This window comes from Bos indicus x Bos taurus, chromosome 14 (assembly GCF_003369695.1).
Source record: "Bos indicus x Bos taurus breed Angus x Brahman F1 hybrid chromosome 14, Bos_hybrid_MaternalHap_v2.0, whole genome shotgun sequence".
Classification (NCBI taxonomy): domain Eukaryota; kingdom Metazoa; phylum Chordata; class Mammalia; order Artiodactyla; family Bovidae; genus Bos; species Bos indicus x Bos taurus.
Genome location: NC_040089.1, coordinates 24,915,538 through 24,937,319, shown reverse-complemented (window position 1 = coordinate 24,937,319; position 21,782 = coordinate 24,915,538). Strand labels below are relative to the sequence as shown.

The following is a 21,782-nucleotide window of genomic DNA, read 5'->3' as shown; positions in this document are numbered from 1 at the left end:
GAAGTTAAAACTGGAATCAACAAGAGAATTTTTGATACTGTTGAATGCTGTCAAACATTGATACCTACTGTAGCAAACATTGTGTCTTTGCCCCATGTTCTAATACACTAGCTTTTTCAAAGGCTGCATCAAGAACTTTGCAGAGTTCTAGATTTAGTCATCTTTTTGGCTCTTTCAAGATAGTCTGGCTTATAGTTGTATAAGAATACTAGATTCTTGTATTAGATCAATGTAAAAAAGAATTTGATATTTGTATCTACAGTTTAAAACACAACATAATATTTTTCTAGAAATAGTGTCAGACCCTTTTAAATTGCCTGTTTTTTCTGTTACATTATTTTTTAATTTATTTATTTTAACTGGAGGCTAATTACTTTACAATACTGTAGTGGTTTTGCCATACATTGACATCAATCAGCCATGGGTGTATGTGTTCCCCATCCTGAACACCTCTCCTACCTCCCTCCCCATCCCATCCTTCTGGGTCATCCCAGTGCACCAGCCCTGAGCACCCTGTCTCATGCATCAAACCTGGACTGGCGATCTGTTTCTTGATGTAATAATACTGCTGGCAAGATGGCAAACATTGAGGAAAATAAAGCACTGAACTTCATTAGAATACTTCACACAAGAAATTAAATGGAATCAAAATTACCAAATTGTCATAAATTAACATTTCACCTGAGGATGTTTCTGGTGGTAAAACTAAATATGAGTTATCATGTTAGCTGAATATTCTTTAGAATATTACTTCATATGCTGAGGATTAAGTGCTAAGTACTTGCACTTTTGCATACACTGAAATACAATTATTTAGGTAAAATCTTTGCCTTGATTGGACAACCATCCATTTAAAAGTAGAGTTAGGGGTCCTATTTGTTAAGTATGAAACAATAGGCTTGTCATAAAATATAAAAATCTCTAGAAATGTAAACACTGCTTGTGATTTTACTTTCACTAATAGATTAAGGGAGATCTTCTTTTAAAAAATAACTTAGAGGAAGAAAATTAGTTTGTGAACCGCCCAGTGGTCCTTTGCACCTGGGAAGATGAAACCAAATGAATTACGTGCCACATACTCACCTAGGCATGGCTGTGACTTGAAATCAAATATAGCCTTTTTGATGTTTTCATTACATCTGAAACCAAAGGATTAATATGCCTATGGATACTGTTGTGTTAAAAGTAATTTCTTATTGCTAACACTGCACACAAAGAACCCACTTGCCTTACCATTATAAGCTTTAGTGCCATTTCTCATGTCAAATATACTTAAGATTTTATATTTAGGTTAAAAAAGGAGAAACTTAGGCAAATTAAGCACTTGTTGAGCATTTCAACTTACGCAAAAGGCTTCTATTTAGGAATATTAAGAGACTTTTATAACATCATTTCTTTCTGAGAAATAGTTTCAAGAACATTGAAACTCATACATGTTTGCAGAGATCACCCTTGTCTGTTTATAAAGGTAATTTGGAAATCTGTAACTCTGGGTCATTTCTGCCTCCTTTGCTTGCATGGAAGATTGGGTAATGGGGTTAATTTGGAGAACAAGCACGATGTATAATGACTAGTGAGTTTTCTTTGTAAGTTCAGCCAAAATGAGAGCGTAGCCAAAGTCAACAGCTCCTCAAACCAGGTTGATTTCAAAGGCACAAGTGATGTGTGGCTAAGGCCTCTGGAGTCATCTGATTTTTGGCAGCTTCTCAGTTAATTCGAGTGTTGCCACATATTTTAGCCCACTCCTAATTTATTGTGATTAAATTTCATTACAACAACTTTCATGTTTTGGGGGTATCAGTATTAAAGTAACACATGAGGATGGGGTATTACATCAAAAATAAAATGTCAATGGCTAAATATTTTAAATAAATTATGTGATGTTAGTAAAATAAATAGCTATTATAAGGCTAGCAACATTTTAATTCTGATATGAAGAGTGACCAGTAAGCAAACAGAACTGAGCCTGCTGAGGGAGTCCCACCAAGTGTTTATAGAACAGTGTTTTTCCTTATCTCAAGACTTCTAGAATGACAGCCTGCTACTTAGATTCAGACAACCCCAGGTACCTCACCTCCTGCAGGATTCTCAGAAGTGAATTCTTCAGCCCAGTTCGACCTTAGGGAACCGCCCGGGCCACTCGCTCACAGGTATAGGTGCTCCCACTCTGGTATGAGCGGAGTCAAGGTATGAGTCGAGGCCACCATTTCAGAAAACGGCAACCCACTCCAGTATTCTTGCCTGGAGAAGAATCCCATGGACAGAGGAGTCTGGCAGGCTACAGTCCATGATATCACAGAATTGGACATGACAAAGCAACTAACACTTTTTTCTTCCTTTAAACCCAAACAAAATGTACAAATTTTTTCTATCACCAGTATTGACTCTATTGGCACTATTAGGACTTTCTCCTTTTTAAAACATTAATGCATGCTTTTCCCATGTTCAGAGAGTTCCATTCTTAGTTCACTTATTACTTATGAACCACCTCCTGTGTGACTCCTACATTTAAGTTACTGCTCTAGGTTTTAAGGACACAGCAGTAGATAAAAAAACCCCTGCTGCTCACAAACTCACATTCTGAGAATCCAGGGTGATAAAGTTAAGTCATTTAGGGAGACCCATGAAATGGAGGCCGTCTCAGGGATAGCCAATGTCACAAATCTAAACCTCAACCAGCTTGCTTTTATGGGAAACACTTGAGAAGGAATCTTGACGTACACCAACCACAATCAATTCAGCTTCAATGAGCTCACCTCACCCTAGAAAATGGGATCTGCCAGCCTTGTAAGGAAGCCCCCAGCTCCTAACCAGTCAGGCCCTGCTTCTGGGTGGCATCTCTTACTAAACTCTGTAAATTTTCACTTGCCCCCAATTCCCCCTCACTGCTTGTGGGGCCCTATAGTCCCCAACATGGATCTTTTTCTCTTGGATAAAAGACATCACACTCATCACTAAGTTGTTTTGGTTTTATTTGATGAGGGAACGAACAGGAAAGACTGTCTGAATCTTAGGAGTTGGGGGTAAAAATTAAATAAATGGACAAAAATCACTGGTATTGGCTTCCCAGGTGGTACATTAGTAAAGAATCCACCTGCCAATGCAGGAGGCACAAAAGCCTCACGTTTGATCCCTGGGTCGGGAAGATCCCCTGGAGGAGACGGCAACCCACTTCAGTATTCTTGCCTGGAGAATCTAATGGATAGAAGAGACTGGTGATCTACAGTCCATGGAGTCGCAAAGAGTTGGATTTTACTGAGCATGAGCATGCCCAATGCTAACAGTAGCAGGGTAGTGGGAGTGAGAGAGACAAGGGGATGATTTTAGGTTGAAGCTGAAGTGGGGGTGTGGGGCTCTCTGGAGAAAAATCATATTTAAGCTGAAGTCTGAGTCCACATAGTCAAACCTATGGTTTTTCCAGTAGTCATGTATGGATGTGAGGGTTGGATCATAAGGAAGGCTGAAGGCCAAAGAATTGATGTCTTTGAACTGTGGTGCTGGTGAAGACTCTTGGGAGTCCCCTGGATTGCAAGGAGATCAAAGCAGTCAATCCTAAAGGGAATCAACACTGAATATTCATTGAAAAGCCTGATGCTGAAGCTGAAGCTCCTGTACTTTGGCCACCTGATGGGAAGTGTTGACTCACTGGAAAACATCCCGATGCTGGGAAAGATCGAGGGAAAAAGGAGGAGGGGGTGGCAGATGATGAGATGGTTAGATAGCATGAATTTAATTTAATGCCTCAATGGACATCAGATCAGATCAGATCAGATCAGTCGCTCAATCGTGTCCGACTCTTTGCGACCCCATGAATCGCAGCACGCCAGGCCTCCCTGTCCATCACCAACTCCCGGAGTTCACTCAGACTCACGTCCATCGAGTCAGTGATGCCATCCAGCCATCTCATCCTCTGTCATCCCCTTCTCCTCCTGCCCCCAATCCCTCCCAGCATCAGAGTCTTTTCCAGTGAGTCAACTCTTCCCATGAGGTGGCCAAAGTACTGGAGTTGCAGCTTTAGCATCATTCCTTCTAAAGAAATCCCAGGGCTGATCTCCTTCAGAATGGACTGGTTGGATCTCCTTGCAGTCCAAGGGACTCTCAAGAGTCTTCTCCAACACCACAGTTCAAAAGCATCAATTCTTCAGCGCTCAGCCTTCTTCACAGTCCAACTCTCACATCCATACATGACCACAGGAAAAACCATAGCCTTGACTAGACAGACCTTTGTTGGCAAAGTAATGTCTCTAATTTTGAATATGCTATCTAGGTTGGTCATACCTTTCCTTCCAAGGAGTAAGCGTCTTTTAATTTCATGGCTGCAGTCACCATCTGCAGTGATTTTGGAGCCCCCCAAAATAGTCTGACACTGTTTCCACTGTTTCCCCATCTATTTCCCATGAAGTGATGGGACCAGATGCCATGGTCTTCATTTTCTGAATGTTGAGCTTTAAGCCAACTTTTTCACTCTCCACTTTCACTTTCATCAAGAGGCTTTTGAGTTCCTCTTCACTTTCTGCCGTAAGGGTGGTGTCATCTGCATAGCTGAGGTTGTTGATATTTCTCCCGGCAATCTTGATTCCAGCTTGTGTTTCTTCCAGTCCAGCGTTTCTCATGATGTACTCTGCATATAAGTTAAATAAGCAGGGTGACAATATACAGCCTTGACGAACTCCTTTTCCTATTTGGAACCAGTCTGTTGTTCCATGTCCAGTTCTAACTGTTGCTTCCTGACCTGCATACAGATTTCTCGAGAGGCAGATCAGGTGGTCTGGTATTCCCATATCTTGAAGAATTTTCCAGTTTATTGTGATCCACACAGTCAAAGGCTTTGGCATAGTCAATAAAGCAGAAAGAGATGTTTTTCTGGAACTCTCTTGCTTTTTCGATGAGCCAGCGGATGTTGGCAATTTGATCTCTGGTTCCTCTGCCTTTTCTAAAACCAGCTTGAACATCAGGAAGTTCACAGTTCACATATTGCTGAAGCCTGGCTTGGAGAATTTTGAGCATTACTTTACTAGCATGTGAGATGACTGCAATTGTGCGGTAGTTTGAGCATTCTTTGGCATTGCCTTTCTTTGGGATTGGAATGAAAACTGACCTTTTCCCGTCCTGGGGCCACTGCTGAGTTTTCCAAATTTGCTGGCATATTGAGTGCAGCACTTTCACAGCATCATCTTTCAGGATTTGGAATAGCTCAACTGGAATTCCATCATCTCCACTAGCTTTGTTGGTAGTGATGCTTTCTAAGGCCCACTTGACTTCACATTCCAGGATGTCTGGCTGTAGGTCAGTGATCACACCATTGTGATTATCTGGGTCGTGAAGATCTTTTTTGTACAGTTCTTCTGTGTATTCTTGCCATCTCTTCTTAATATCTTCTGCTTCTGTTAGGTCCATACCATTTCTGTCCTTTATTGAGCCCATCTTTGCATGAAATGTTCCTTTGGTATCTCTGATTTTCTTGAAGAGATCTCTAGTCTTTCCCATTCTGTTGTTTTCCTCTACTTCTTTGCATTGATCGCTGAAGAAGGCTTTCTTATCTCTTCTTGCTATTCTTTGGAACTCTGCATTCAGATGTTTATATCTTTCCTTTTCTCCTTTGCTTTTTGCTTCTTTTCTTTTCACAGCTATTTGTAAGGCCTCCCCAGACAGCCATTTTGCTTTTTTGCATTTCTTTTCCATGGGAATGGTCTTGATCCCTATCTCCTGTACAATGTCACGAACCTCATTCCATAGTTCATCAGGTACTATGTCTATCAGATCTAGGCCCTTAAATCTATTTCTCACTTCCACTGTATAATCATAAGGGATTTGATTTAGGTCATACCTGAATGGTCTAGTGGTTTTCCCTACTTTCTTCAATTTAAGCCTGAATTTGGCAATAAGGAGTTCATGGTCTGAGCCACAGTCAGCTCCTGGTCTTGTTTTTGCTGACTGTACAGAGCTTCTCCATCTTTGGCTGCAAAGAATATAATCAATCTGATTTCGGTGTTGACCATCTGGTGATGTCCATGTATAGAGTCTTCTCTTGTGTTGTTGGAAGAGGGTGTTTGTTATGACCAGTGCATTTTCTTGGCAAAACTCTATGTCTTTGCCCTGCTTCATTCCGTATTCCAATGGACATGAATTTAAGCAAACTTCAGGAGATAGTGGAGGACAGGGGAGCCTGGCATGCTGCACTCTATGAGGTTGCAGAGTTGGACATGAGTTAGTGACCAAGGAAGAAGAACTGAATGACACTGTAACATAGCGACATGACAGACCGTAAGTGGCATTCTGCCTTCCAAGTACAGAATTCGGCTCTGAGTGAGCCCTCAATAAGTGTTAAACCCAAGTAGTTATCTCCAACATATGCAGCCTTATCGCCAGTGACTCACCACGTGCTTCACATTAAAGAATATAAAGTCAGGGACTTCCCTGGTGGCCCAGTGGCTAAGACTCTGTGCTCCCAAAGCATGGGGCCTGGGTTCGATCCCTGGTCAGGGAACTTGATGTCATATGCTGCAACTAAGACCCAATGCAGTCAAATAAATAAAATTTTTAAAAAAGACTATAAAATCAGATTAGTTTGAGTAGTCACAGGACACCAATGGACACAATACTTCAAACAGTAACATTTACGGATTTACTGACATTATCAACATTTATGATAAGTTTTCAAAGGAAAAAAAACCTCTCAGCCTTGGGGTTTTTATCATGTATTTACAACATACCAACATAAAACTTTCATTTGCATATAATTTCACTACATGAATAAAAGTGACCACTTCACCTCAGGGAATGTTAAATCTGACATTCATAGGAAGGTGCACATTTCTTTCTAAAAGATGTTACTTCACCCTGCTCCCTCCTGGGTTCAAAAGCCCAGACTCAGTTAAAAATTCCAGGCTGGGGGCAGGACTCCCACTTGGATTTAACTATGTTCATGCTTTCACTTCCAAGCCTACTGATGTTGTGAATATTTGTAGCATTCATAGTTGCTACTTCCTAATCAACATAGACTCTGATAGGAAACTAAAGCATACTTCCTACCATTCTTGATCCTATGATTAAAAATGACAAAATCTGTTAACAATATAAGACACTAGCCTTTCCCACAGATGAAAAAATGAAAAACAAAGCAGGAAACACATTAAATACACAAACTACCATGTAGGAACTTTTATAATTAACATTGAAAGGTGCCCTGTGTGGACAAAGAAATTACAAACCAAAAAGCAGACACGAAGGCATAAAGTCAAAGGACATTCACTCATTTTAAGAACTCTTATCCCCAACGTTCAATTAAGGAAAGTCACTGTTGTAGATACTATGTTGACATCTACACAAATAAAGAGCAGGGCTGAGCAAATTTACACCCAAGGAAGGAACAGGCAGAAAAGAATTTCTGGAGGAAAAAAACCCAGCTGCTCCACATCTTTCATCTCATGGGCCTCTTTTATTGTTGCCTAACACACACACATACCTTCACTCAAGAGAAGTGCCAACTAAAAATTGTCGCTGGCTACCTGGCTTTACAAGGATAAAGTCAGTGGCCACTGCAGCCACTGACCTTCAACAGCCACCGAAAGGAGTTAGGGTAGAGATCAGGAGTGAGGCAACCGCAGTCCAGGAAAAACCGGCAGAAAGGCCTTCGGATAATTATTTTCAAAATAACATTTTAGGAGCCCAAAGGCTTGCATCTCTTCCTATCTGGAAAAGCACTAAAATCATAAACAGTGACACCTGCCCATGACTAGCAGCAAGCCTCTGCCAAAACGCATGCTTGACTGTACGTAACCCCCTAAAACCATGCATACACTGACCTTAAGCCCCTCGACTAAAACCATATACAGACCTTAACCCCCTTCACCAAAATCACATATACAATGACCTTACATATACACCATATAGGAAGTGGTAACCCACTCCAGTAATTTTGCTTGGAGAATCCCGATGGGCTCCTCTGTCCATGGGGTTGCAAGTCAGACACGATAGCACATGCACAAGAGACATCACACCACATATACACCAAAATTGCATATACACATTCCTCAGAGCTGAGGTGCTGCCTCCCAGCTATAGTCATTTTGCCCTCAGTATGCAACTCTCACGTTGTGTTTTTTTTTTCAGTTGACAGAAGTCAATTAAAACCTATCACATTGCTGACTGTGATGTCTCTTGTGTGTGTGCTGTCATGTCTGACTTGCAACCCCATGGACAGTAGCCCATCAGGCTCCTCTGTCCATGGGATTCTCCAAGCAAAATTACTGAATTGGGTTACCACTTCCTCCTCCAGGGGTTCTTCCAGACCCAGGGATTGAACCCGCATCTCCTGAGTCTTCTGCATTGCAGGCAGATTCTTTACCTACTGAGCCATCAGGGAAGCCCCTGTGATGTCTCTAAGTCCATGCTAATAAGTTGGTAATTATTTCCAAAGAAAGCAAGAAATGCTGTGATCCACGCTTACTTCCATCTTTCCTGTAGCTTTCCTCTGAGTGGCCTAAGTCATCTGAAACCACCTAGGCAGGACTCAGGAAATTTTAAGGTTGTATAGCTCTTCAGAATGACTCTGAAGGTCTCTGCTACACATTTTGTGAAAACACAAAATTCAAATGAATACATTTCAAAAATCTTGTGGGTTTTACTCAACAATTCACGAATGGGCACCATCTAATCTAGCAAACAGAAAGGAGCTCCTAGAAGCTGTTGAAACTGAGGCATTTTATAGGCAGAAGAGGGAGGGAACAGGAAGCTAACACTAGGCAAAAAAGTTATGGCAAGGTCACTTTCTTGAGGGGCCAGCAGGATTTATCAGACAGATGGCCCGTTTAGTGTTGATCAGATTATCGAAAGACAAGATTTAAGATTCCATTTCTGGGAGGGCCTCTGCTGTAATTAAGTCAAGTCAACATTTGGTGACAGGGGCCTTAGATTTAGGGGTTCCATTATGGACTATACTCTTGTATTTAACAATATAGAAATATTTGTCTAGAAGAAAATAAACCATCAAGTTCAAACTTCCTAAAAAAAGCCATCCTCCCTTTTCTTCAGAGACTTAAATCACAGCTATAAATTCTAAAGAGGCCCAATTGTTAAGTATTAAACTAAGTAAATTATAGCTAGTTGTTAGTTATGGGCTACATGAGTAATTTATACGTGCTGTACACACACACACACACGCAACAGGGCTCCTTTTACATAATGTTTACTTGGAGTTAAAAGATACTTTAAAATTAGAGGATTACAGAAAACGTTTCTTAGCCTTTATGACAACATTGGACACATTTACTTCCATCACTAGCCAGGGACAAAAACTCTTAAGGGGAAATCCTGAGGCACTTTATCAACAACACATATCATGACAAGGTTTTCAGAGGTCCACTGTGGCGAAAGTGGAGAAAAATCTGCCGTTTCTTTTGGTGGAATGAAAACTGAATCAGTGATGGGACACAGAGATAACACTGCTACAACTCAGATCCTCCTGCGCATCAAAAAGATGCATGTGGGAAACGTTACTGACATTTAAAATACTCCATTAAGTCACCTGAATAAAACTGTACATCAAGGAAATTATGAAAAGGCTTCTCAATGACTTCCAGTGAAAACATTCTTTATTGGTAAGCACACACTTAAAACTTTCTTGATTACACACATCATGCAAAACTGACGTCACACACGGTTGTTTATTGTAACAATCTCTTCTAATGGAATTATAAATTTTAAAAAGTTACAGTGACTGCAATAGTAAAAAGAATTCAGGAGAACTCTGAAGGAAGCAAACACTTTGTAGAACACTTGTAAAAGTAATGTTCATCCCTCTGGCTGTTTAATTCTCCCTCCCAACAAGAATCTATTTTGGAAAACTATTATATACAAGAACGGCAGTCATTCACGTATGTGCATCCTCAGGCACTCCACCTGACTAAAAAGAAACTACAAGAATAAAACTTCAAATAATTTTACAGGTTCTCTCCATTTTGTTAATCTAAAACAGGGCAATGCCCTTATTTAAAATGTTCACCTGTTGCAGGAGATTATTTCCATACAGATATGACTCTGCTCCTTGGAAGCGTAGCTTACAACCGGTAACCCTTCTGTGCGGAGACTGACGGACTGAACTGTCACGTCTGCATTCTCCAGGTTGTTTCCAACCAGTGGGAAGGAACAGAGCTTCCCATTCTGAGAAGTCTTAGGAATACGCTGCTTCTTTTATGACACCGAGCACGAGTTTTCTCTGCGGTGGTGAGGCCAACACTGGCAGGTGAGTGGGTCTGGGAGCCCTCCCACTGTCCGCCTCACATAGGCAAATTCAGCTCCTTGAAGTGAAGCCCTCAGTGAAACGTGACACCCAAAGCTCCTACTGGCACATTCAGGTCAACTGGCAGAGTGGAGTTTTCCAGAGACCAAGAAGTGGGTGCTGCTGTTAACAAACACACAGAAATGCAGGAGTGGCCTTGGAACTGGGCAGTGGGAAGAGGGTGGAAATATTCAAAGGACTGTGGCAGAGAGCCAAAGGAGCAGGGCCATGGCTGGGAAAGGCAGCGAGGGCTCCAAGGAGGTAAGGGGTGTGTCAGAGAACAGCTATGTGGCTGCGAGGACAGGGTTACTGGAAAAAAGGACCTTTTAAAAAGTTCAGGAGGAAATGAGGCCTGTGCTGCGGGAAAAGTGAAGGAAGAGAGATTCCAGTGAATCAGTGGCAGGAAGCTTAGCATTGTGACTGCAGCTGTGTGGAAAGAAAGAAGCATGAGAGAAACTCAAGACTCTCAGCTGAAGAGATTTCTAAGTGGTGTGGCAGGGGCAGCCTGCTTTCTTCTTACTGATTATAGTCTAATGTGAGAAAAAATAGATAAGTTGAGGGAAGGACTGTTAAAAAAAAAAAAGGAAACAGGACTTGATGACCTGGAAATCCTTAGCGAATAGCAAAGACATTAAAATTGAAAGATTTACTTTTAGGCAGCTGAAGCTGAAACTCCAGTACTTTGGCCACCTCATGCAAAGAGTTGACTCACCGGAAAAGACCCTAATGCTGGGACGCATTGGGGGTGGGAGAAGGGGACGACAGAGGATGAGATGGCTGGATGGCATCACTGACTCGATGGACATGAGTCTGAGTGAACTCTGGGAGTTGGTGATGGACAGGGAGACCTGGCGTGCTGCGATTCATGGGGTCGCAAAGAGTCAGACACGACTGAGCGACTGAACTGAACTGAGGCCTGCTCCAGGGGAAGAGATGAGACTGTGGCCTACGACCTGCTGCTTATACCTGAGAAAGACAGAGAAGGTCACAGACAGCCGGAAACAGCTGGGTTACCTAGGAAAGCTCTGGAAGGAGCCTGTGGTTTAATGGAGTGAATCTCTGTAACATACACAGAAGATCCACACATGTCTCAAGAATGTTACATTAGCAGATATTGCTTTCTTAAAGGGGACAGAGACATGAAATGAAAAAAGATGGCTCAGCCTCCTACAATTACAGACATTACAAGCTGACAGAACTACTTGGCTGCAAATACCTGCTACCTTTCATGAAAAAGGGAAAAAAAAAAAAAGAGGTCTCTGAGAGAAAGTCACACACCTACAAAGACTGCGGAGTCACAGAAGGCTGTTTCCAGCCTTCAAGCCGAGTGTGTCTGGCTGAACTTATAAAGTGCTTGGCACTGGCAGCTCCCGTTTCCACCCCATTTTCTTTTTAAAACAGGAATGTCTAGAACGGTTATTTTATGCCTGTTGCCATTATATAACTGGTTTCTCTAGGTTCACAGATGGAGAGAAATTGTGTCCCAGGAACCACTCATACCAGATGTTCACTCATACTTGGTTTACATGATTTAAATGAGATTCGGGACATCTGAGTTCATGAGATCCAGGTAAAACTTTGCACTTTTAAGCTGGTGCTGCAGTGGGCTGAAGCTCTTGAGCACCTTTCAGGGTGGAATGTGGATCTTCGGGACAGGAGTGGACTGCAGTAGACAGAAAGGCCTCCCAAAAGGTTCATGTTCTAATCCCCAAGCCAATGAATTTGTCAGTCTATGTGGTAGAAGAGATTCTGCAGATGGGGTTAAGTCACACATCTGAGGCGAGGAGATTATCCTCGAGTATCCAAGTGAAGCAAATGTAATTGCCAGGGCCCTTAGAAGAAAGGAGAATCAAAGGTGGAGGCAAAGGCTGTAAGGATAGAAGCCAAGATGAGGGGCTTGGCCATACTGAAGGGATGGATGCCAGCTGAAGAGGCAAGAGATGAGCCCTGGTGCACTGGAAGGAACCTGTGATCCATCACCGTTCACAATCAAAGGGACCTCAAGGATCCAGTTACTATGGACCTTATGTGGGGAGAGCATCCAGGATCACCTGGTAGACCCAATAAACAGAGAATCTTTCCCGGCTGTTTTCCAAGAGATGTGATGACAGAGGAGTCAGAGGGATACAGCGTTGCTAGTTTTGGAGACGAAGAGAGGGGGCCACAGGCCCAGGCATGCAGGTGGCCGCTTGAAGCTGGTAAGGCAAGGACACACATCTCCCCGAGACCTCCCAAGAGGAACGGTGCCCTGCTGACACCTGACTGTAGCCCAGTGAGGCCCACGTGAGACCCAGAGAAGTACAAGAAACCTAGGCTATTGTAAGCCACCATGTCTGTAGTGATTTGTTACAGCAGCAATAAAAGACAAGCCAGGAGAGGTGACCAGAGATGAAATGGTGTTGGGAAGAAGAATAAGCTTTTCTCTCACTCCTGCTGCACCTTCCCTCACTCAGCGAACATCTGGCTCCAGCAGAAACGCAGACATTTACGCTGGTGACTCTTCAGGTTCTGTCTCTTTGATGGAATTCATTCTTTCGTTTCTGCCCTCATTTGGTTTTGCAGTACAATACACTCTGGGTTTAACACTTACAACAGTGTTTAGTATACATGGTGGGTCCCCCAGAAACACTTGCTGAATGAATAAATGGGGGTGATCAAGACAGGCGCAGCCAGGGACTGTAGTTACTCTCCTTTAAAGTGCAGTTGAACACACTCCTCCTCAAGAACTGCTGACCTTTATGTCTTTGTTTCTGGTTTATGAAGGTCATAAAACACAAGGCGAAACTGTATTTTCTGACATGAGTAAAACAGCTAAATCAGCAAGTAGAAAGGAATTATTTATCTTAATAGGAGAAATAACTATCATACAATCCAAGTATTTAAATATCAGAATACATACACAGTTCCCAGTATACATTACAGAAAAAATTTCAAGGTGTTTGATCAGAAGATTTCTTAATGGCTGCTGATCAATGCAGCATCAAGAAACTTTAGTGCAAATTTTACCAAATGCATTTGTCAAAAATGGCATTTTGTTCATTTTCTCTGCAAACAAGTGCTGTTACATTAACTCTGAGCATGTATCAAATTGGTTTGCCTGAATATTTAAAAGCTATCAATGGAAGCCAGCCCTTTTGGCTAAAACTTCAAACATATGTTACCTTAAGATCTACTCCTAGTCCAAATTTGTCTATCCTAAAGCTGGAAGATTGAAGAATTAAACCAAAATTTATCTGTATAAATAATAAAAATAATTTTTTACACTCTTAAGTATTTTCCTCACTAGTATGGCACATTACCATTCCTACATGCTACTGCATAGGTAGGACAGTATCATTTTAGCTGCTGCAGTATCACAGTGTTAAGAATATCTGCTTCTTGTAGTGTCAGGCTTTCATCTGTTAGCACTTTGTTTGGAAACGAAGTCACGAGAATAAAGTCAAGAGTTGCAAATTCAGGACGAGACTGAATGATAAAGTCCCGGACATCCAGGATCCTGAAGAAGTAAGATGAAAATAATTTGTGATATGAAAGTTTTATTGTCATTTAGGTTTTTTAGCTAAAATTAGATAATAATTAAATCACACAGTTCTAATCCTTTAAATGTGTTATAACCTTCTTTAATTTCAATGGATGGATTTATCTTGGCTTTCAGGTAAAACATGAGGATTAACTCTGGAGCGTACCTAACAGTTACTTTCACTGTAAATAGACACAATCTCCAGGTGAATTGTTCCATCAAAGAAACATCAACAATGCTACTACACTGAACTACAAGGGCTGACTTTTTCATAGTATAAAACATCTTAGTAGCACATGATCCAGAAAAAGGTACCTCAGATGAGCCTATGTCAATGTGAGTCTGTACCTACGAAAAGTGTTTAAAAAAAATTACTTTCATATAGACACAGTAACTCAACTAAGATCATAAATGTTATCTCTTAGTGGGACACAGTGAACAATAAAAACAATATCTTATTAGCATAACAAATGAATGCTAAAATGACATTTAAAACTGTTAATTTGAAATACTTGATAACAGCACAATTAAACTTTATTTACACTACAAATCTCTATGTAGATTATTAATCCTACAGGGTTAGGGCTTCCCTGATAGCTCAGTTGGTAAAGAATCCGCCTGCAATACAGGAGACCTGGATTAAACACCTGGGTTGGCAAGATCCCCTGGAGAAGGGAAAGGCTATCCACTCCAGCATTCTGGCCTGGAGAAGTCCATGGACTTCTGTATGGTCAATGGGTTGCAAAGAATAGGACACAACTGTGACTTTCACTTTCAATCAGGGTTATCATAAATTTTTAAAGGAGTAAAGTTCAAATAAGGTTTTACTAAAGTAAATCAAATCTGATTCAACTTTTCCTGGTTTTAGCATCAGCGCAAAATGATAGCTTTTAACAGTTTTCTTTATTTCTAAGTGGTATCTGCATTTGCATTAGTATTTGGACAGTTTACAGAGGATGTTTAAGTACTAAGTATTTGACTTCTTATTTCAAGTTTTTCTGTCAAAAACTTACTTCAAAAGTAAACCTAAGCAATTTCATCTTTTTCCTGACTCAAGATGCACCCAGATTTACAAAGATAAGTCACCCTGAGCTTACCTGTGAGTACTGTTGAATCTCTGTATCAAACGGCTCCCGTCTGCTAATCTGATCTGGATTTTGGTGGTTGGCATGGAATCGTCAATAAGAACCACTGCATTGAACAGTGACTTCTCCTCCTCTTCTGGGGAGGAAGGTGTACTGACTATTTCAGGTGTGAGGCTAAGAAAGAAGAATTAAAGAATCAGAACGTAAATATAAACACGTAAGACGCATGACACACTGCAGACAGTAGAAGCACCACTCGGACCTACAGCTGACTCTCCACTCGTCCTGCCATCACGTCTGCACCAGCGAGAACACAGCTTCCTTTGGGATAGCCTATTTTTCTTGAAAACTCTTTTATTAAAATTATTCTGGGTCCTACGATTCTGATTTAGTTTATCCAACTTTCTTCCTCCTTCATCCCTTTGAAATTTCATGAGACTGTTGGGCACAATGGTCTTCAGTCAGAAACCTGAGCAACTTGGAGTTTATGTCCAAGACTGACCATGAGCACAGACAGATTTCAGATCCCAGCTTTGTCAATTTGTGTGAACTCAAGTATGTAAATTAATCTCTTTGAATCCCAGTTCTATCATTTATAAAATGGAAATAATAATGTTATGAAAGTCTGTTATAGTAATATAGTGATTGAAACAGTGTTTCAAGAGGTATCAGTTATATTTGTACATATCATCAATACTAAGCTATTAATTTAAACTTAGTTGATACCACTTTAAAAATCTGATTCAAGTAGTTACTGTTTTACAGAAAAGAAGTAATGAGAAATTTAATATATGGTAATGACAGTGATAAACAAACAGACTCTGTATGATTTCAATACCTTTAGACTATAAAATTTTTGCATCTTGTTTTATACCCCTGGATATGTTCCAGTGTCTCCTAGTTTACAGTCTATGGGGAACCTGAATAAAATTTGTATCCTACTGTTACATGAAAACTGTATAAATCTTAATTACTTTGAGTTGGTTCATAGTGCTTTGCAGGTCTACTATATAATTCTCCTTCTCTGTATAGTCTATTAATTTTTGAGAGTTAGTATCAAAACTCTTAACTAAAGATCTTACTTTATCGACTTAATATACGGTGATGAGTGTGTAATGAACCTTGTGTGACATGATCTCTTTCCAGTGGACCGTGGTTACTAGTGACCATAGTGCCTTCTAATGCTAGCAGGATGACCCGTAACTGTAAGCTGCGAGTGAACGTCAAAAACAGAGTGCTCTTTGGTTAAGCAATTAAATACAAGCCTATTATACAGAGTGAAGTAAGCCAGAAGGAAAAACATAAATACAGTATACTAACGCATATATATGGAATTTAGAAAGATGGTAACAATAACCCTGTGTACGAGACAGCAAAAGAGACACCGATGTATAGAACAGTCTTATGGACTCTGTGGGAGAGGGAGAGGGTGGGAAGATTTGGGAGAATGGCACTGAAACATGTAAAATATCATGTAAGAAACGAGTTGCCAGTCCAGGTTCGATGCACGATACTGGATGCTTGGGGCTAGTGCACTGGGACGACCCAGAGGGATGGTATGGGGAGGGGGGAGGGAGGAGGGTTCAGGATGGGGAACACATGTATACCTGTGGCGGATTCATTTTGATATTTGGCAAAACTAATACAATTATGTGAAGTTTAAAAATAAAATTAGAAAATAAATAAATAAAACAAATACAGCCAAGTTCTTTAAACACATCACATCTTAGTTTTATCTCAGTTATCTTTTAAGGGATCTTTTGACAATCTTGATGTTTATTCTTTCAAATATTGAGACTTAGATGGGTCCCTATCTTACTTTTGAAAAAAAAAAAAAAAATCTGTTAGGATAGAGGCCCCATGAGCATTTGTGCTTTATTCTAGTACAAACTGAGCTCATTATGGCTCTTATTCCCACCCAAAAGCTTTCTCAACCTATACAGCCAAGTGGGAAAAGTAATTGGCACTTCTTGCTATGCTTTGCCTTTCCTTAGCTACCTCCTGACACATATTACAGAACCAATTTCAGAATGTATATGAAAAAGACATAGAAAAGGAGAACATGATGATCTGCAGTCACTGCTCAGGTAGTATTAAGGAATTTCCTGTCAAGCTTGTAATTCAGGGTTGAAAGAGCTGTACCACCAAGGTGGGTCACTGTGCCGACAGGAGGATGGGAGGCAATGAACCAAGGGGCCTCTTCCCTCTCCCTCCGTGTCCCTATTCCCAGGTCTCCACGCTGTCATCACCACCAGCAGCACATTCAAGTTCTGGAGTAAGGGAGGCGCCATGGCTAACAGCATGGATCCAGGAGCCTGACTCCAGGGCTGATTTTGCCACTTGTCAGACATGTGACTGGCGGCAAGTCCTTTCACTTCTCTGTGCCCAAGTTCCCTCAGTTGTAAAACAGAGACAACAGCTGCACTATTGCAAAGATTAAATTAATTAGATCTGTAAGCACGTCAGTGCTTCTATATAGTTGGCTATTAATGTTTTAACTACTGTCCTAACAACCACCAGGGGAGGAAAAGTTACCCATCACCCCACTGGCACATGGGGTTCTGGGGTCCTCTCCATGACGTCAAGTTGCCTCACACTGCTCTTTCTGTGCTTTAATGCTTTCTGTTTTAAAAAAAATTGGGGCCAGCTAAGCTACTTCTCAAAACACGAAAATCAAGTGCAGGGTGGGAACTCTAAGAAGAAAAGCTTTCATGCATTTCTTTGTATGATGTGTGTGTCTGTCAAAGTGAAATTACATGGAATAACAATGAAAGACAGGTATAACGAACTGACACTGAATTCTTCCCTATGCTGAGAAACGAAAGGGGAAGACAGAACCACTGTGCACAAGGCAGCTGAGAAGAACTTGGAAAGGAAGGAGTCACATGAACAGGAATACAGGGCACCCAAGAGAGCATGGTGGTGACACAGCCAATTCAACGTACCACCTGCAGTGACGTGTGGAAAACGGAGGTTCACGTTTACCAGCACACATTATGTTTACAAAGAATCCAGTCATGGCTACTATAAAGGAGTCCATCATATATCATGCCACACTCATTGGTTTCTAAATTGTGCTCAGCGAAGTCCTGGGTTTCACTGTCTGGAGATATCTAAGACAATCCCCTCTTTCTGCAATGAGAATTCTATATGTGTTTCCATAACCTGAAGAAAGAGTTTGGCTGCTTAAAATATATTGAAAATAACCAACTTAAGGACATTGCTTTGGCTGTAAGAGCTTAGCAATTACTTACAGCAGAGAGATGCTTACAGCTATGATCTAAGATATTTACTGTTTTATCTAATCAATAATTTCCCCCTCTGAACCCACATAATCATAATCAGAAATAGGCAGGATGGCAACTGGTAAAAAGCATGCACTCTGCAGGCAGAGTGCCTGGTTTGAACCTGACACTCTAACCACTTCCTAGCTTAACTACTCTGGAAGAACTACTGCACCTGCTAATGGAGTGGTGACAGGCGCTATGGCAAGAAGCTGCTGTGAAGATGAAGTGGGTTCATGTCTACAAAGGTACTGACAGAGTCAGGGATATGCAAATTAACTGCTGTCTAAGTAATGCTCAAAATTCTCCAAGCCAGGCTTCAGCAATACATGAACCGTGAACTTCCAGATGTTCAAGCTGGTTTTAGAAAAGGCAGAGGAACCAGAGATCAAATTGCCAACATCCGCTGGATCATTGAAAAAGCAAGAGAGTTCCAGAAAAACATCTCTTTCTGCTTTACTGACTATGCCAAAGCCTTTGACTGTGTGGATCACAATAAACTGTGGAAAATTCTTCAAGAGATGGGAATACCAAACCACCTGATTTGCCCCTTGCGAAATCTATATGCAGGTCAGGAAGCAACAGTTAGAAGTGGACATGGAACAACAGACTGGTTCCAAATAGGAAAAGGAGTACGTCAAGGCTGTATGTTGTCACCCTGCTTATTTAACTTATATGCAGAGTACATCATGAGAAACGCTGGACTGGAAGAAGCATAAGCTGGAATCAAGATTGCTGGGAGAAATATCAATAACATCAGATATGCAGATGATACCACCCTTATGGCAGAAAGTGAAGAGGAACTCAAAAGCCTCTTGATGAAAGTGAAAGTGGAGAGTGAAAAAGTTGGCTTAAAGCTCAACATTCAGAAAACGAAGATCATGGCATCTGGTCCCATCACTTCATGGGAAAAAGATGGGGGAACAGTGGAAACAGCGTCAGACTTTACATTTTGGGGCTCCAAAATCACTGCAGATAGTGATTGCAGCCATGAAATTAAAAGATGCTTACTCCTTGGAAGGAAAGTTATGACAAACCTAGACAGCTTATTAAAAAGCAGAGATATTACTTTCCCAACAAAAGTCTGTCTAGTCAAGGCTATGGTTTTTCCAGTGGTCAGGTATGGATGTGAGAGTTGGACTGTGAAGAAGGCTGAGTGCCGAAGAACTGATGCTTTTGAACTGTGGTGCTGGAGAAGACTCTGGAGATTCCTTGGACTGCAAGGAGATCCAACCAGTCCATCCTAAAGGAGATCAGTCCTGGGTGTTCTTTGGAAGGACTGATGCTGAAGCTGAAGCTCCAATACTTTGGCCACCTCATGCGACGAGTTAACTCACTGGAAAAGACCCTGATGCTGGGAGGGATCGGGGGCAGGAGGAGAAGGGGATGACAGAGGATAAGATGGCTGGATGGCATCACTGACTCGATGGACATGAGTTTGAGTGAACTCCGGGAGTTGGTGATGGACAGGGAGGCCTGGTGTGCTGCGATTCATGGGGTTGCAAAGAGTCAGACACGACTGAGTGACTGAACTGAACTGAAGTATAACATTATCTACTAACACTATCATCAAAATTGCACATCTGATTCCATCAGCGAGGTCTTCACAATTTGTATCTTAGTTTTTACTCTCTAGGTTATTTTGCTCTCATTCTCAAAGAAAATTCATGTTGAACAAAGACAAGTATTTTCTCATTTTAGGATTTTACCTTCCAAGTTTCTGTCCTTCTCCACTAAAAGCCTTGAACCTCAACCTAGGCTTTACGTATTCTTGATCCTGATGGTCCTCCATGTCCAAATTCAAGTGTCCTCCATGAACCAGTCGCTGAAGCTCCAGGGGAATCTCTCTTAAAAAAAGAAAACCCACTATGAGATAAGACCGCACATCTGTCAGAATGGTGTTCATCAAATAGAGCACAAATAACAAATGTTGGCAAGGATGTAGAGAAAAGAGAACCTGTATCCTGTTGGTGGAGGTGCTTCTGACAGTTAAGAGCGCTGAACTGTGGGATGGCATTTATAGCTTAGTCAGCATTAGAAAATCCCCCTGAGGACCTAACAGGTAGTGTGGTATTTTTTTCTGAACACCCTGGCGGAAGGCTGGAAGTTTGACGGGGGTGGTTTTGATTATCGTCTGATTCATGTGTGCCACCCTCCTGCAGGCAACTGTTGTTTTTTTTTGTATCGTATTAATATGCTTTGAACTTTTCAGAAACTCACCTGCCACATAAACCAAAGATTGTACTTTGTTTTGTCTGGAACTTAATCAAGTCTCTGACTGCAATACCACGTATAGTAAGGAAGCTGCTAACTTCACATACCTCACTACCCCATTATTCTGATTTCTGTTTGTCATATCTGCATGATAAGTGCTAGACTGCACACAGGTGTGCAGTCTGTGTGTATGTGTGCTCAGTTCCCCAGTTGTGTCCAACTCTTTGAAACCCCAAAGACTGTAGCTCACCTGGCTCCTCTGTCCAAGGGATTTTGCAGGCAAGAATACTAGAGTTAGTTGCCATTTCCTCCTCCAGGGGATCTTCCCAACCCAGGGATCTAACCCGAGTCTCCTGCATTGGCAGGTGGATTCTTCACCACTGAGCTCCCCAGGAACCAAGCTATCTACTTTGTTATATTTTGGTTATGTTATATATTGAAATATGTGTAATTGCATAATAAATTACCTTCCTTTACTTCTTCACCATATTTAAGATAAATGTTACATGAAACTTTTAGACATAATAGGCATAGACTGATTATATTATCTGTAAACACTTCCTTGAGGATAGTAAAGATGGTGTTACAAAATATGTCATAAAGCAGGGGGCAATGATTATACAGCTGACAACCACTATCTGACCATCAATCATTTTTTTCAAGGTGCCATTTCTAAAATGGTTCTGATCATAATTTGAACTTGAGGATACAGTGTGGCTCAAATGAAAACACTCCCTTGGTATTCCAAGACTGAACGTTAGCCTACAAAGTTCATGGAGTATTTTCATTTAGTAATAAATTAGTTTGGATCTTTACGGAGAGCACACTCATCATCAACATGGTCTTTCCTTCTCCCATCCTGAAGTAAATGTTATTTCAATCGTCCTGTTGATCTTCACCAGGCAGAAGCCCACTCCCCCTGGCCCCCGCAGCTCCCAGTCTGCTTAGTGACTCTGCAAGCTCCCAAGCCCATGGCCCTGACCTCAGCTCTTGACCTTGCATTTACCACCAGCACACACTGCCTGCCGGGACAGCCTCCCACCTTTCTCAATGACTTCCTTCCCAATTACAGCATGTCTTACGAAACCTTCTTCAGTATTCTGACATTATCTGGGAGAATTCAACTTCAAAATCCAAGCAAATTAATGTCCTAAAATGCCTTTCCTTCAGAGTTCCACCTCCACTCCCCTCCTACCACTCTGCTAGGAAAAATTTCACTGCCTGGAAAAGCCCCACTTTCAACTCCTGGATGGAGAGTAGCCTCCTGTTCTGGGCCCTTCACTGCTACTCACATTTCCCAGCTCATAACCAGCCTGATGTCTTTCTTTCACTGTATTCCTACTTAGGGATGATCACTTATCAGCTAGTGAAAATAAATAGCTCTTGTAATTGTAGCAAAA

The 21,782-nt window shown here is 41.4% G+C and overlaps 1 protein-coding gene across 1 annotated transcript in view; it reads right to left on the bottom strand.

The window, feature by feature from the left end:
• Positions 1 to 9,567: 9,567 nt before the first annotated feature.
• The window catches only part of UBXN2B (UBX domain protein 2B), a 30,760-nt gene continuing 18,545 nt past the window's right edge, over positions 9,568 to 21,782 (bottom strand). The window contains exons 6-8 of the mRNA XM_027561027.1: positions 19,878 to 20,015; positions 14,897 to 15,058; positions 9,568 to 13,775 (exon numbers count right to left, since the gene is read on the bottom strand). Of these exons, the coding sequence (XP_027416828.1) occupies positions 13,613 to 13,775; positions 14,897 to 15,058; positions 19,878 to 20,015 (463 nt within the window). The 3' untranslated portion in view covers positions 9,568 to 13,612. The remainder of the gene's footprint in view (positions 13,776 to 14,896; positions 15,059 to 19,877; positions 20,016 to 21,782) is intronic.